Raw genomic sequence first — 15565 nt, forward strand, 5'->3', positions numbered from 1 at the left:
TAATAAGAATATATTGATCAAATCTAATATATGAGTGTTGACTGAAGGTAAGACCTCCTTAAGTAGCGTAGTTGGGATGGGGTCTAAGAGACACATTGATGATTTAGATGAAGAAATCACTGCGGTCAGTTCTTGAAGAGAAATTGGGGAGAAGCAATCTAAATATATGTTAGGTCTTACAGCTGTGTTTGAGGTTAGATAGGTACTATCTGAGGGCAGGAGGTCATGAATTTTGCCTCCAATAGTTAGAATTTTGTCATTAAAAAAGCTCATAAAATCATTACTGCTAAGGGCTAAAGGAATACAAGGCTCAGTAGAGCTTTGACTCTCAGTCAGCCTGGTTACAGTGCTGAAAAGAAACCTGGGGTTATTCTTGTTTTCATCTATTAATGCTGAGTAATAGTTTGCTCTGGCATTGCGGAGACCCCTCTTATACGTTTTGAGACTGTCTGCCCAGATTAAACGAGATTCTTTCAGTTTGGTTAATCGCCAATTCCTTTCAAATTTTCGCGATATTTGTTTTAACTTAGGGGTTTGAGAGTTATACCAAGGAGCAAACTTTCTTGGCTTTGTTAACTTCTTTTTAAGAGGAGCTACAGAGTCGAATGTTGTTCGCAGTGAACCTACGGCACTATCGACAAGATGATCAATTCGGGAGAGGTTAAAGTTGGTACGGGAAACCTCTGTTACTGAAGGACATGGTATTGAATTTAACGATGGAGTTATCATTTCCTTAAATTTTGCGACAGTACTATCTGATAAACATCTAGTATCGTAACTGTTGCTGAGTGGCATATAATCGAGTAAAAAGAAATCAAAAGTAATCAGATAATGATCCGATAACGAGGGATTCTGTGGAAAGACTGTTAGGTTATCAATTTCAATTCCATATGTCAGAACTAGATCAAGGGTATGGTTAAAACAATGAGTGGGTTCATGTGCACTCTGACTGAAGCCAATGGAGTCTAATAATGAGATAAACGCGGAAGCCAGGGAGTCATTATCAACGTCGACATGAATGTTAAAATCGCCTACAATAATAACTTTATCTGATTTAAGAAATAAACTGGATAAAAACTCTGAGAATTCAGATGCAAATTCAGAATACGGGCCAGGAGCACGGTACACTATAAAAAATAAAAGTGGCTGCAAGGTTTTCCAGGTCGGATGTAAAAGACTAAGAACGAGACTTTCAAATGAATTATAATCTAGTTTAGGTTTAGGGCTGATTAACAGGCTAGAGTTAAAAATGGCTGCAACGCCCCCTCCTCAGCCGCTGCCTCGAGGAATGTGGGTATTACTATGACTGGAAGGAGTGGACTCATTTAGACTAACATGTTCATCTTGACAGAGCCATGTTTCAGTGAGACTGAGTAAATCAATATTATTATCTGATATTAATTCATTTACTAACACTGCTTTAGACGATAGAGACCTGATATTTAACAGTCCGCATTTAATTCTCCTGTTTTGTGTTTCTGTCACAGAAGAGGTTTTAATTTTTATGAGGTTGTTATGCATAACTCCTCTTTGTTTAATTTTAGATTTAAATAATTTAGGTAGTCGGGGGGCAGACATCGTTTGTATAAAACTATGAAAACTATGGCTGGGTAACTGCACTAGAAGCTCAGAGAGGCGTATAGGACTGCGACTCTGAGTCCTGATCTCAACTCTGGGTTTGTCAGGGATATAAATTTCTAATAAAATTTGCCAGGTTCCTAGAAATGATAGCAGATCCATCTAAAGTGGGATGAATGCCATCTCTCCTAATAAGACCAGGTTTTCCCCAGAAAGTTTGCCAATTATTAACGAAACCTACATCATTTGCTGGACACCACCTGGACAGCCAGCGATTAAATGATGACATGCGGCTAAACATGTCATCAGTGGTCAGATTTGGGAGGGGTCCAGAGAAAACTATGGAGTCTGACATCATTTTTGCGTATTCACACACCGAGGCAATATTAATTTTAGTGACCTCCGATTGGCGTAACCAGGTGTCATTGCCGCCGACATGAATAACAATCTTACTGAATCTACGTTTAGCTTTAGCCAGCAGTTTTAAATTTGATTCAGTGTCGCCCGCTCTGGCCCCAGGGATACATTTGACTATGGCCGCTGGTGTTGCTGACTTCACGTTCCTCAGAATAGAGCTGCCAATAACCAGAGTTTTATCCTCAGCGGGTGTGTTGCTGAGTGGGGAAAAGCGGTTGGAAACGTTAACAGGCTGGTGGTGAGCCGTGGGCTTCAGCTTGGAGCTATGCCTCTGGCGAATGGTTACCCAACCTCCCGGCTGAACAGGCGTTACCGGAGGACCGCTAGCAGAGGCTAAGGCTATGCTATGTGGCTCCGCACCGGCTACAGGGGGCTGGCTAACTACCGCAGCTATGAATGGTTTTCCATGGTACCACTATTGCTAAAGGAGGCAGAGGCATAACTGAACATTTGGCACACCAAGCAAGAAAGAGCAGAGGGAGAAGCCATCGCTAACTGTAAAGCTAATGTAGCTACCAAGGCTAGTAATGTGCAAATAACAGCTAAGAGATTAGCAAGAAAGTCGTAGAAAGGAGGAGAGCTATAAGTTCTTAAACAGAACCAGTGTGGGTTAAGACTTGAAGTAGACGTTAAAGCAACTGAAGTGAGAAAGCATAAAGCAGGCTAGTAGAATTCACCAGAGCAGTACAGAGACGCTGTCACAGAAACACCGGAAATGACATAACTCGCTTACCGCAATACGTCAGCACATCAGCATCTATCCGTCAGATACAGCCAATTACCTAACCTGTCAGGCTGTAAAGTTAGCTTGTCATAAGGCCAATATCCATGGCAACATAACCAGGTGTTGAAATGTTTAGCTGCAGGAATCGAAGGGAAATGAAGACAGGTGAATTCAGAAGGTGTTAAGGATAGGAGTTTAGCAATTCAGTTTGTCCGTGAGGGAGAGAAATACAGAAGGGATAAGTTAGTAAGGAGGCAAGGGTGTGGCCGCCTAGAAGGTGCTTGTGATTGGGAAATGCAAGTAGATTTAGGGGGAAAGCTTTTGTTCCTCAGGAAATAGTTTGTACCAAGCAGAGGCTGACATAGTGTTGTGGTCATTGAGTCAACAGATAGTTTATTTCATTGAGCTGACAGTTCCTTGGGAAGACTCAGTGGAAGAAGCCTATAAAAGAAAAAAGCTTAGGTATGCAGACTTAGGAGCAGAAGCTGAGCAACGAGATTGGAAGACTAGGATTTGTCCAGTGGACGTGGGGTGTAGGGGATTCATAGCAAGATCAGCTGTCTCGCTCCTGGGGGAACTTGGAGTGCGGGGACAGAGTGTGAGGAAGACAGTGAGGGAAATGTCAGATGAAGCAGCCAGAGCCAGCCAGTTTATCTATAAGAGAAGAAATAATGTCAGTTGGGGGCCAACAGGGGGAACTACTAAGCAGGATACATAACTCCTTGAGATCAGGTGGAGAGATCCACTTCCTCTCAGGAGGAAATCCAGGAAGAGGAAGGTTATTTAAGTGTGGGAGTGGCCTATTTGAATCCATTTTGTTTGAGACCATACTGCAAGGTGAGTGTGTTTGCTGATCCTGTTAGTTTATTTATCTCCTTTAACTTTAGCTTAAATTGGAGTTATGCTCTGTAGCGTGTGAAATAGAGTATGGTGAATGTGCTAGGACAGGTAGTATCGGCACTGGAGCTTGCATGTACGGAGCCTGGGTTTGGTTGAAGGTGGCGGTGCTGTTTGGGCTGAGAAAGCCATGTGTAAGTAAAGTAAAGGAGGTTATTGGGTTGGTGTGGGGAGCAGTGACACCTGGCATTAGGGGAGTGACTCTGGGACGCCAGAGATCACTGTCTAGCCTCCTGGAGGTGTCGTGGGACCAACTAGACGAAACACCGGTGAAAGGAGGTTCCCACCATTTCTAGAGCACAAACTTATTTGAATGAATTGCTTAAATACATAAAAAAAAACATTGATATCCTGTCCCAAAAAGATGCAGAAAAATTGGTCCACGCTTTGTTACCTCTAGGCTGGACTACTGTATTTCCCTGTAATCAGGTAACTCTAATAAGTCTTTGAAAACTCTCCAACTAATCCAGAACACGGTAGCATGTGTACTGACAGGAACTAAGAAACAAGATCACATTTCTCCCATTTTAGCTTCTCTGCACCAGCTCCCTGTAAAATCCAGAAGTGAATTTAACACTAGAACCGCCAACGGGTACATTCAAGTTCCCCAGTCTTTGACTTTTCCTAAAAGTGTTTTATTTAAAGGTAAAAATTGGTGGACCTGACTTTTGGTTAGATGATCATCAAATTATTATGATAGATACACAAGGGGCAGACGCACTGAAAGAGATTCTGACATGTTATATTGTTGCTATTATTATTATTATTAATATAATAAGTATATTAAGTTATTTTGTAATGGTTAAGTTAGTTGATTGGAGGGGAAATTTGACCCAGGCGTGTTTTGTGCTCTGTTCAAAGGAGGCGTGCTTTGTTTTTTGACCTGAGGAATGTATATAGTTTTGTATAGTTTTTTCTTGCACTTTATTTTATCCCCTGATGTTTTATGAACCCTGTGTTGTTTTTATTTGGTTCTTCCTAATCAGTTGTGTTTTTATTAGGGGTGTAAAGATTAATCGATTACATCGATGCATCAATTTATTTTCCTACAATCTAACTGCATCGATAGAGCCTTGGCAAGTTGTCCCTCACTGATGACGATATTGCTGTGAAATCAATTTACAAGGTCAAAAATCGATTATATCGATTACTAAGCATTTGTGCGATGTATTTGAGCACGAAAACGTTATATACATGTATTTTTATCACTTCTAATCGTAAAGTTGCTCGATTCGCTTCACTCTCCCTGAGTGTGACGTCATCGGCATGTGCCGGTAGTGCCGACTCAAAACAAAACGAAGCATGGCTAACAGCAAAGAGGAGGCGGACAAGCTGGAGATTTTTAAGCCGAATTTGAAGTCGAGTGTGTGGAAACACTTTGGTTTCTGCAAAAAAGGAGGTGTTCTGGACAAGTCGGTGGCTGTCTGTCGAATGTGTACCGACTGAGTAAAATGACAGAGAAGAAGCTGGGAAAACTACTGTCCATTCAACCTGATAGGTAAGGTTACACTTTATTTTTGTATATTATTGTACTCCTTTTATACTGAGTAAAATGACAGAAGTAGCAGGGAAACCTACTGTCCATTCAACCTAATAGGCTGCACTTTATTTTTGTGTATTATTGTACTCCTCTTATACTGATTGAAAATCACAAGAGAAGTAGCAGGAAAACCTACTGTTCAGCCTGGAGGAATGTTGATCACACTTTTTTTGTCTTTTGATCAGCAGGTTCTGAACTTGTGAATATTATAGTATTTAATAAAAGGTGAATGTTTTTGCCATTAATCGTTGTGTTTACTTATTTATATCCAAAATTAATTAATCCCTGATTCTCTTTCAAGAAAAAACTCCTCTGCACTGTCCACAGTATTCAGGTATGTATTTCACAGTCACACTGGTTCAGTTTTTGGCAAAACAAAAAAAGTTACTGAATCGATTTCTAGCCCTTGAATCGAATCGAATCGTATTGTTCTAGATGAGCCAAATATTGTTCTTGAATTGAATCGGAACCATGGAAAATAATATGAATTGAATTGTTGCAAAAATGAATCGTTAAACCCCTAGTTTTTATCTATGCTGTTTTGTCTGCTGTTTTTTTCTTTTTCTGTGAAGAATCTTGTCAAGAAAGTGTCATAAAAGTTTATTGTTATATTATTTTATTGCCATATTGTCATTTTGTGAGCATAAAGGGATTACAATAGCATTTCATTATACAACTGTGTTGTATAATGATAAATAAATTGACGCTGTACATTGAAAATCAATGCATTCTAATAGGATCCATCATATGAGCTTAGAGAGCTCATAGTGCCCTATTGTAGAGTTGGGCAATCTTGTCCATATCCTGTCGTCCTATCGGCGTCTAGTGAAATCACCGATGAACGATGTCATATCGCCGTCATATCTCTTTGGAATTTAAGCAGCTTTATAAATCTTTTGAACATGTAATGGCTCCTTAATTAGCAAGTTAACTTTACATAGATGGCATATCTTTTCAATTTCTCCTGACATTGTGTTGTTTGGTTTGTTCACCACTCCACGACATGCGCGTTCGTGTCGAGCGGGCAGAGGCATTGATCTCCCCCGACCCTCCGCTCTCTCACTAAGCAGCCTCCGTCTCCTCTCACTCAGCCTCGTTCAGCCTCAATCTCGTCAGCATGCTCCACACACGCGCTGCCCTAGTTAGGCTGACATAGGCCTCGTCTGCCGGGGGACCTCCTACAATACACTTCCTATAATACACCGAGCACCTTCTCTCCTTCTCTCTCTTTGCTAACATTCATGTCCTGTTACTGCATATCGTTAACTCGGCTCTACTGCATGTCATTAACGCCGATCCACTAACTCTGGATCGTGTGACGCGGTTGTGCTGCTGCCGTGGTCTTGCCTGATGTGGCCTATGCTGCTGTTATTATTAGTCATACTTCTACTGTTATTATACACATATGATTATTATTGTCACATACATATACTGTCATATATTAACATATTGTAGCGACTCTGCAGTAAATTTTTTGTTATAATGTCAATGTTCTGTGAGTTAATGGCATGTTCGGGATTGAATATAGGTAGGGGGGCGGGGGGCGAGTGTAATGGGGATGAGGGCTGTGTGAGTGCGCGTGCTGGTGTATGTATGAGCAAGCTGGAGGAGAGAGCAGCAGTGCACAGTTGGAGTTACAGCTAAGTTCTTGTTTGTTGGTTGTTATGGTGTGGTTAAGGCCAACAGTAACCTGTACTGTTCAGTAATAAACGGTGGTTTGCCGAATAACTGCATCATCCTTTCCACACGTCCTGGCGGATGCTACAATGTACTTACAACGTATTGTACCACAATAGCCGTCATTTTGATTATAATATTATTACTTAAAAAGGCAACAGATAGGATTCGGGTTTTTTTAGCTTGGCACCACCTAGCGTCAGCGGTGTTGCTCGCACTGTCGCAATGACCGAATTGACCGTGGGGATCAGAGATAATCAATAAAATGTAGGCTGTAAAGCCAGCAGTATATCTCTTTGCATATGTAGAATGAGAAGGTGTGTGGACACTCTGCTAAAAAATTGAGTAAAGAGACCGAGCAACAATTATCAGATTTATCTGAAGAAAAAAACAAATAGTAATGCAAATAATTATACCAGAATGCACAGTACCAGTACAAACAACTCACAGTAAATTATACCAATGTACAGTATCAGGACAAACAACAGTAGACACGTAAGGGATAATGTATAGTGAGCCGGTGACTGATGAAAAATAACAAAAGGGGAATGAAATCCATTCCCCCAGTTGCTATGGATGCTATCCCTAGCAACGAAGCAGCAGAGCAGCAGTGATACCTCAAGAAATAAACACCCCAGAATTTTCTTGAAATTGAAATGGGAAATTGAAAGGGAAACAAAGTCCAGTGTTCACTTAGCTGGGCAATGTCCGTTGATAGCTGCCTCTGTGAGAAGAGAACAGAAGGAAGGGAGGGGGGTATCACTGTCCAAGGGCTGCCATAGAATGGCAACGAGGATGTCAGCTGACCAACACTCACTACCCGGTCCCTGGTTGCGGCGATTTGTGATGCTGGCCAGCTAGGAATTAACTAGCAGCCAGTACAGTACAGTCCTCTATCGTCTAGCTAACATTTAGACATGTTACTTACTGATCCATTAGAAAGAAAGCTAGCTGGACATCGGTTTTGAAGCCTCTTTGGTCACGGAACTCCCTCTGTTATATTGATGAGGCTTGACACCCAAGCTTCATTGTGAGCATAACTTTTAGTGGCGCAGTCATACATGACATGCCACAACAACAACAACCACACGTTTCTACTTCCGTATTACGTACATCAGCAGCTACGGATACCTGTAAGGCACAAACGCCTATTACATTACAGCCCCTTTTTTTTTACTTGAAATGGTAGTTTAACTTGCCTACTAGATCTGGTTTGATATGGGAGTGTTTCAGAGTGTTCATCAGGTGTCTCTTTTTTGTCTGCAACAACTGTGTGCTCAGCTGAACATGTGTGTGTTGCTTGTTTGTCTCTCGTGTCACAGTCTTTCATCCATGTGTCTTTGTTCAGGTCGATGTCCTGTTCAGTGGTAGAATGAAAGGTTTTCTCTTCTGTTTTCCGCAGATATTTTCTGTTTCTCCTGTACAGCCTCCCTGTGTGCGAACCACAAAAGAACGCGGTTGCTCATGTTTGTGCAGGACCAGGGCTGGCTTCCATGTTTCTCCTCTTTGCACCCTGACATTTTCTCCCGGTTGCAGGTCAGGCAGTGTCCTTGTTTGTCTGTCGAAGTAGAGCTTTTGTTTCTCCTGTCTTTCTCTCAACTGCCTGCGTACCTGGACAGCTCCCTCTGGAGTAAGCAATGAGGTTGACGTTTGCAGTTTACTTTTCAGCCGCCGTCCCATCAGTAGCTGTGCAGGCGATAATCCAACACCTTCCAGCGGTGTGTTGCGATATTCCAACAGTGAAATGTAGGGATCACCATTACACTCAGATTTCTTCAGCAGATTTTTAATAGTCTGTATTGTCCTTTCTGCTTGACCATTTGACTGGGCATGACAGGGGCTAGATGTGATGTGTCTAAATTCCCAGCTTTCTGCAAATTCTTTGAACTCAGCACTGGCATACTGAGGACCATTATCTGAGATGACAACGTCAGGAATGCCATGACTTGCAAACACTGATTTCAGTGCAACTATGACACTGCCACTGATAATGTCTCTCAATTTAGTGATTTCCGGCAACTTTGAGAATTAATCCACACATAGCAGCTGCATTTCTGGATCCTCTGCTGTTGCTGTTATGAACTTTTGCAGCTTTTCCTCTGACATGGGTAGCTGTGATGTAACCATGTTCACCTTTAAGTCTTTCTCCAGCAGGTCTTCTCTCTGCTCTTTGAGGAATGCTCGACTCAGAGCGTCTGTGATATGAAGTTCTTTGCCTGGCCGGTAGGTGACTTTAAGGCTGTATCTTTGCAGCCTAAGCAGCATCCTCTGAAGCCTCATAGGAGCTTGGTGTAAAGGCCTTTTAAAGATGCTTTCCAGTGTGTAGTAACTCAAGGGAGAGCTTCTTGTTGAACACAGGGGAGTTTATTTTGTTCCAGACGAACTCGGTGTAACTCAGTCACTTCTTGCTTCATAACAACAGGCCCAGTGCTCTTACTCTTTTTATCTGAATAGATACCCCCAACAGATAACAACATATACGCTTGCGCCACCTAGTGGACCGGCAGACATATATAACATACAATAAACAGGGTTACCACACAGTGGTTTATGGTCGCTCTCAACCTGAATGTCTTTTCCATAAACATACTGATGGAATTTCTCACATCCGTAGACAATGGCTAGCAGCTCTTTTTCAATCTGTACCTGCACTGGCAGTCAGTGAGTGCCATTGACCCATAAGCTACTGGTTGTCCGTCCTGCAGGATAACTGCTCCGATGCCTTCTGAGCTAGCATCCACTGACAGTGTGATGGGTTTGTTGACGTCATAAAATTTCAGTCGGAGCATTGGTGACCAGCTGTTTAAGGTGTTCAAAACTCCTCTTTTGGGTTTCCTCCCAGTGCCACTCTGTGTCACCTTCAAGCAGTTTTTTTAAAGGAGCACCAACAAGTTGGGTATGAACTTGGAGAGATATTGAATCATCCCCAATAACCTCAGCAGCTTCTGCTTGTTCTGTGGGGGTGGCAGCTCTGTCACAGCTCTCACTTTTTCCTCATCTGGTCTCAGTCCACTGGCGCTGAGTGTGTGTCCAATGTATTTGATTTCCTCTGTCCTGATGAAGCACTTGTTTTTGTTAAGATTAAGATTGTGCTCTTTCGCTCTTTCCAACACCTGTCTCAGTCTGAATAGAATAGATACCCCAACAGATAACAACATATACGCTTGCGCCACTTAGTGGACCGGCAGACATATATAACATACAATAAACAGGGTTACCACATCCTTCCCCCCTTAAGTGTTTTCTATACAACTCAAATGAACATTGTGACTGTTTTTTTTTTTTTTTTTTACAGTCTCTCTTAGTTCACTTTGAAGTCCTTGAGGTAACTAGGCAACTTAGTTTCCCTTCTTGACTGTCTCCTCACTGGAGTTGTGTTTGTTACAGTTCTTAGTTCAGTCTCTGAGCTTGCTACAGCTTCAGTAGCTGCTGGCTCCTCCAACTTGTCATCACTGAGTACCACCTCCTCAGCTTCCAGCCATGCTTCATTTCTTCCGTCAGCTTGACTTAGCTGAATAGAGACAGTCTGTGGAGGGTTGTTGCATTCTTCGGGTCTCTGATGGTGGGTGTGAATCTGATCCACATGTCTCCTCACTACTCTCCCATCACCCAGCATGACCTTGTATGACACAGGTCATGTCACTGACTCAATAATTCCCGGGATCCACTTAGGTCCGAGACTGAAGTTCTGGGTCAGCACTGAGTCTCCTGTTTTGAACCAGCGTCCCTTTGCCTTTTTGTTGTGATCTTTTGTCTGTTGTTCTTGTTTTTTCATCACTTTCCTGCTTAGGTCTGGGTGAATTGAGTCCAGGGTGCAACGTAGCTTCCTCCCGAGAAGTAGCTCTGCAGGAGATAGACCGGTTGTTGTGTGAGGCGTCACTCTGTAGCTAAATAACACTCTGGCTACCTTAGCTGTCAGTGTGCCCTCTGGACATTTTTTCATCATTCTCTTGAAAGTTTGTACCGCCCTCTGCCAATCCGTTACTGGCAGCATGGTAGGGTGCAGAGGTCACATGACGGACACCATTTTTGCTCAGAAAGTCTTTGAACTCTGTGCTGGTGAAACAAGTGCCATTATCAGACACCAACAACTCAGGCAGTCCATGGTTGCTAAAGCTGGTACGCAGGCACTCAATTGTGGTGGCTGAAGTGGCAGAGTTCACTGGATACACATCCATCCATTTTGAATGTGCATCAATGAGCACAAAAAACATTTTCTCCATAAACGGTCCAGCATAATCAACATGAATACTGCTCCAAGGCTTGTCCGGCCAATCCCACGGGTGTAATGGGGCTGGTGCAGGGATGTTGCGGTGCTCTTGACAGGTCATACAGCCCTTGACAGTATCCTCCACCTCTTTGTCCAACTTTGGCCACCATACATAACTCCTAGCCAGTGCTTTCATTCTGGACACTCCTGGGTGGCACTGATGAAGCTGTCTCATGACATTTTCTTGTCCTGGTTTTGGCACAATCACTCTCGAACCCCATAACACACACCCATTTTGGATGCTGAGTTCATATTTCCTCACCTCATAGGGGGCAAACTCCTCCCCTTTTACTTTTGATGACCAGCCATTTTGGACCATCTCCCGCACCTTCGAGAGTACTGGATCTTTGTCTATCCATGCTTTCACTTGATCAGCTGTCACCAGCGTGATGTCAGAGCTCTCCAGCATGAGAACCCTCTCTTCACGCTTCTCCTCTGCTTCCTCTGGTAAAGGAAGGCGGCTCAGGGCATCTGCATTGCAGTGATACTTCCCTTCCTTATACACTATTGTGTATTCGTAGGCTCTCAAGGTTACCGCCCACCTCTGTATTCTGGGTGAGGCCATTTGTGGCACAGCTCGCATCTCACTGAAGAGTGCCAACAAGGGCTTGTGATCTGTCACAATAGTGAATTTCCTTCCATAAATGTACTTGTGGAACCGTTTTATACCGAACATCACTGCTAGTCCTTCCTTGTCCAGCTGTGAATAATTCTTTTCAGCCGTGTTTAAGGTTCTTGAGGTGAATCCTATGGGTCTCTCTGTTCCATCAGGCATGTGATGCGACAACACGGCACCTACTCCATAGGGTGATGCATCACATGACAGTACAATGTCCTTCTCTGGGTCATAGTGCACAAGGACCTCAGCAGACTGCATCATTTCCTTTGACTTGTCAAAAGCAGCTTGTTGTGCTTCACCCCACTGCCACTTTGTGTCTTTTTGTAGCAGTTTGTGTACTGGTGCAAGAACAGTTGAAAGATTGGGCAGGAACTTGTTGTAATAGTTTAACAGTCCCAGGTACGCCTTCAGCTCTGTTACATTTGAAGGTGTGGGTGCCTCTTTGATTGCTTGTACCTTCTCATGTACTGGGTGCAGTCCTGTTGCGTCCACTTTATGACCCAGGAACATCACTTCCTCATTTATGAATAGGCACTTGGTCCTCTTGAGTCTGAGACCGGCCTCCTGTAGCCGTTTCAGCACCGTGGCTAGAGTCTGCAGGTGCTCGCGGTCGTCTTTCCTGTGAGGAGGACGTCATCCAGGAAGATGGTCACATGAGGGATGCCCTGTAGCAGTCCCTCCATTGTCCGTTGGAATATCGCTGGGCTTGATGAAACGCCAAAAGGTAGCACTCTGTATGTGAACAACCCTTTGTGAGTATTTATGGTCACATACTTCTTTGCTTCTTTGTCCAAGGGAATCTGGTGATAGGCATGACTCAGATCTAATTTTGAGAATTTCTGTCCACCTGAAAGCGTGGCAAACAGGTCCTCAATTCTGGGAATTGGGTACTGCTCCAGTTTTGAGATCTGGTTTACAGTCAGTTTGTAATCTCCACACAGTCTTGCTGTGTCATCAGACTTCAACACAGGGACCACAGGTGCAGCCCACTCAGAATGTTTTACAGGTTCGATGATCTCCTGGGCAAGGAGTCTGTCAAGCTCAGCCTCCACTCTTCCTCTCATGGCATATGGGACAGGCCGGACTTTAAAAAACCTGGGGGCTGCTTCCTTGTCCACATATATTTTTGCTGGGGGGCCTTGAAATCGCCCAAGTTCATCTTTGAAAACCTCCCCATACTCCCCCAGTACCTGCTCCAAGGTCACTTCTGCCACATTGTGGATTTGGGTTTCTGGACTCTCCTGGACCTCCTCTGCGGTCTCTACCTGGAGGCGATGGACCTGGGGTGCTGCTCTCCACTGTAAACCTAGCCTCCTAATCCAGTGCCTGCCTAATAGACTGAGGCCTGAACCTCCTACCACTACCACAGGTAAGTCTAGTGCTCGCCCTTTGTGCTGCACTTTAACCACAGCTGCTCCTAAGACTTTGACCTTATGCCCTGTGTATGTTTTGAGCCTAACCCGACATGGGCGTAGCTTTGGTGCCTCTTTTCCCCCTGGTGTTTTGAACACTGAGTGGTTCACTACTGTTACCCCACAACCTGAATCCAGCTCAAACTGTGTGTCTGTCCCATTAACTGTCAATGTCTCTACAAATGGAGCTTCTGCTGGGATGTCAAGTTCATCTATCTTGTACAGTGTGAACATGACTTCATCTGAATCTATGCCATCCTTTTCTTCCTCCCCCTGGCTGACATAATTCGCTCCCTGAGTTCTCCCCTGTTTGCCTGTCTGCACTCCACCCCCTCTGGCCTTTGAGTTATTAGCTCAGCCCTTGAACCTACACACTTTCTGAATGTGGCCAACCTTACCGCACTTGTGACAGGTTTCTTTAATAAACCTACAGTCCCCAGCCCTGTGCTGCTCACCACCACATCTGTAGCAAGCCTTACGCTGGTGCTGCTGCTTACTGGGGGTCTGCTTTGTAGACATTTTATGCACTGCCTGGGGTGCCTCCGTGTGTGGGGGTGCAAACTCCAGAGAATGTAAGTCTTTCACATCTTTGCTGGCCGTCTCAATGGCCTGGGCCAACTTCAGTGCCTTGTCGAAGGTCAAATCCGGCTCTGATAGCAGTCTGCGCTGAATGCGGTCATCTCCAATGCCACAGACCAGTCTATCACGTATCATCTCTGATAACTTGTCTCCATAGTTGCAGTCTTGTGCTAATTTCCTCAGCACGGCAACATACTCCATAACTGTTTCTCCCTGCTTTCTGTTCCTGGAGTTAAACTTGAAACGCTGCACAATCTCGCTGGGTTTAGGGTTGAAATGATCCTTTAATAACTTGACAAGTTCATCAAAGCTCTTGTCTCCCGGTTTGGTGGGGCTGACCAAGTTGCGCATGAGACTGTAAGTCTGACTGCCCACTGAACTGAGCAATATAGCTTTCTGTCGACCTGCATCGTCGATCTCATTAGCTTCAAAAAAATGGTGGAGCACTTCACAATATTCCTCCCACGTCTGGGCTTGACTATCAAAAGGAGCGGTGCTTCCTACCATAGCCGCCATGCTGTCTTGCACTTGGTTACAAAGTCCGGTTTGCTATGCTAACTTAGCCACTTAGCAGCGAGTCTCTTACTCATTCATCTGCATCCATACGAGGCATCCGCTGTGACTTTATCCTCGTCGCCATTTATGTAGTAACTCAAGGGAGAGCTTCTTGTTGAACACAGGGGAGTTTATTTTGTTCCAGACGAACTCTGTGTAACTCAGTCACTTCTTGCTTCATAACAACAGGCCCAGTGCTCTTACTCTTTTTATCTGAATAGATACCCCCAACAGATAACAACATATACGCTTGCGCCACCTAGTGGACCGGCAGACATATATAACATACAATAAACAGGGTTACCACACAGTGGTTTATGGTCGCTCTCAACCTGAATGTCTTTTCCATAAACATACTGATGGAATTTCTCACATCCGTAGACAATGGCTAGCAGCTCTTTTTCAATCTGTACCTGCACTGGCAGTCAGTGAGTGCCATTGACCCATAAGCTACTGGTTGTCCGTCCTGCAGGATAACTGCTCCGATGCCTTCTGAGCTAGCATCCACTGACAGTGTGATGGGTTTGTTGACGTCATAAAATTTCAGTCGGAGCATTGGTGACCAGCTGTTTAAGGTGTTCAAAGCTCCTCTTTTGGGTTTCCTCCCAGTGCCACTCTGTGTCACCTTCAAGCAGTTTTTTTAAAGGAGCACCAACAAGTTGGGTATGAACTTGGAGAGATATTGAATCATCCCCAATAACCTCAGCAGCTTCTGCTTGTTCTGTGGGGGTGGCAGCTCTGTCACAGCTCTCACTTTTTCCTCATCTGGTCTCAGTCCACTGGCGCTGAGTGTGTGTCCAATGTATTTGATTTCCTCTGTCCTGATGAAGCACTTGTTTTTGTTAAGATTAAGATTGTGCTCTTTCGCTCTTTCCAACACCTGTCTCAGTCTGTGGTCATGCTCCTCAATGGAGTCTCCCCACACAAGCAAGTCGTCAGTGATATTCACAACATTCTCTAGTCCTTCAATCATCTGCGCAATAGCCCTCTGGAACACCTCTGGTGCCGATGAAATGCGCAGGAATTTGTATCGTCCTATGGGGGGGTTGAAAGTGCATAGCTTTGAGCTTTCATTGTCAAGTTTAATTTGCCAAAGCCCTGATTAGCATCAAGCACGGACAAATATTTTGCATTTGGCATACGGGAAACTACTTCCTCCACAGTGAGTACTGGGTAGTGTTCCCGTTTAATAGCTTGGTTCAAGTCTTTTGGGTCCATACAAATACGAATTTTCTTGGATGTGACCACAGTTACCATACTGTTCACCCACTCTGTTGGCTCCGTCTGTCTTACTATT

At 44.0% G+C, this 15565-nt stretch overlaps 2 protein-coding genes across 2 annotated transcripts; both read right to left on the bottom strand.

Annotated features, from left to right (window-relative positions):
• Positions 1–10118: 10118 nt before the first annotated feature.
• On the bottom strand, positions 10119–13368 carry LOC125900327 (uncharacterized protein K02A2.6-like). The gene is given in 3 exon segments (XM_049595229.1): positions 10119–10804; positions 10806–12333; positions 12336–13368. Coding segments are annotated over 3 exon segments (2898 nt in total). The 3' UTR covers positions 10119–10467.
• A 120-nt stretch (positions 13369–13488) lies between these two features.
• Positions 13489–14570, bottom strand: LOC125900328 (uncharacterized). Its single transcript, XM_049595230.1, has one exon. It carries the CDS (start codon positions 14227–14229, stop codon positions 13489–13491), a length of 741 nt encoding a protein of 246 aa, XP_049451187.1. The 5' UTR covers positions 14230–14570.
• Positions 14571–15565: the final 995 nt, after the last annotated feature.

The sequence above is a fragment of the Epinephelus fuscoguttatus genome, linkage group LG14 (assembly GCF_011397635.1).
Source record: "Epinephelus fuscoguttatus linkage group LG14, E.fuscoguttatus.final_Chr_v1".
Lineage (NCBI taxonomy): Eukaryota > Metazoa > Chordata > Actinopteri > Perciformes > Serranidae > Epinephelus > Epinephelus fuscoguttatus.

Excerpts from the sequence above, each read along its gene's own strand:
- LOC125900328 (XM_049595230.1), bottom strand. The coding sequence starts at position 14,229 with ATGGCGGCTATGGTAGGAAGCACCGCTCCTTTTGATAGTCAAGCCCAG.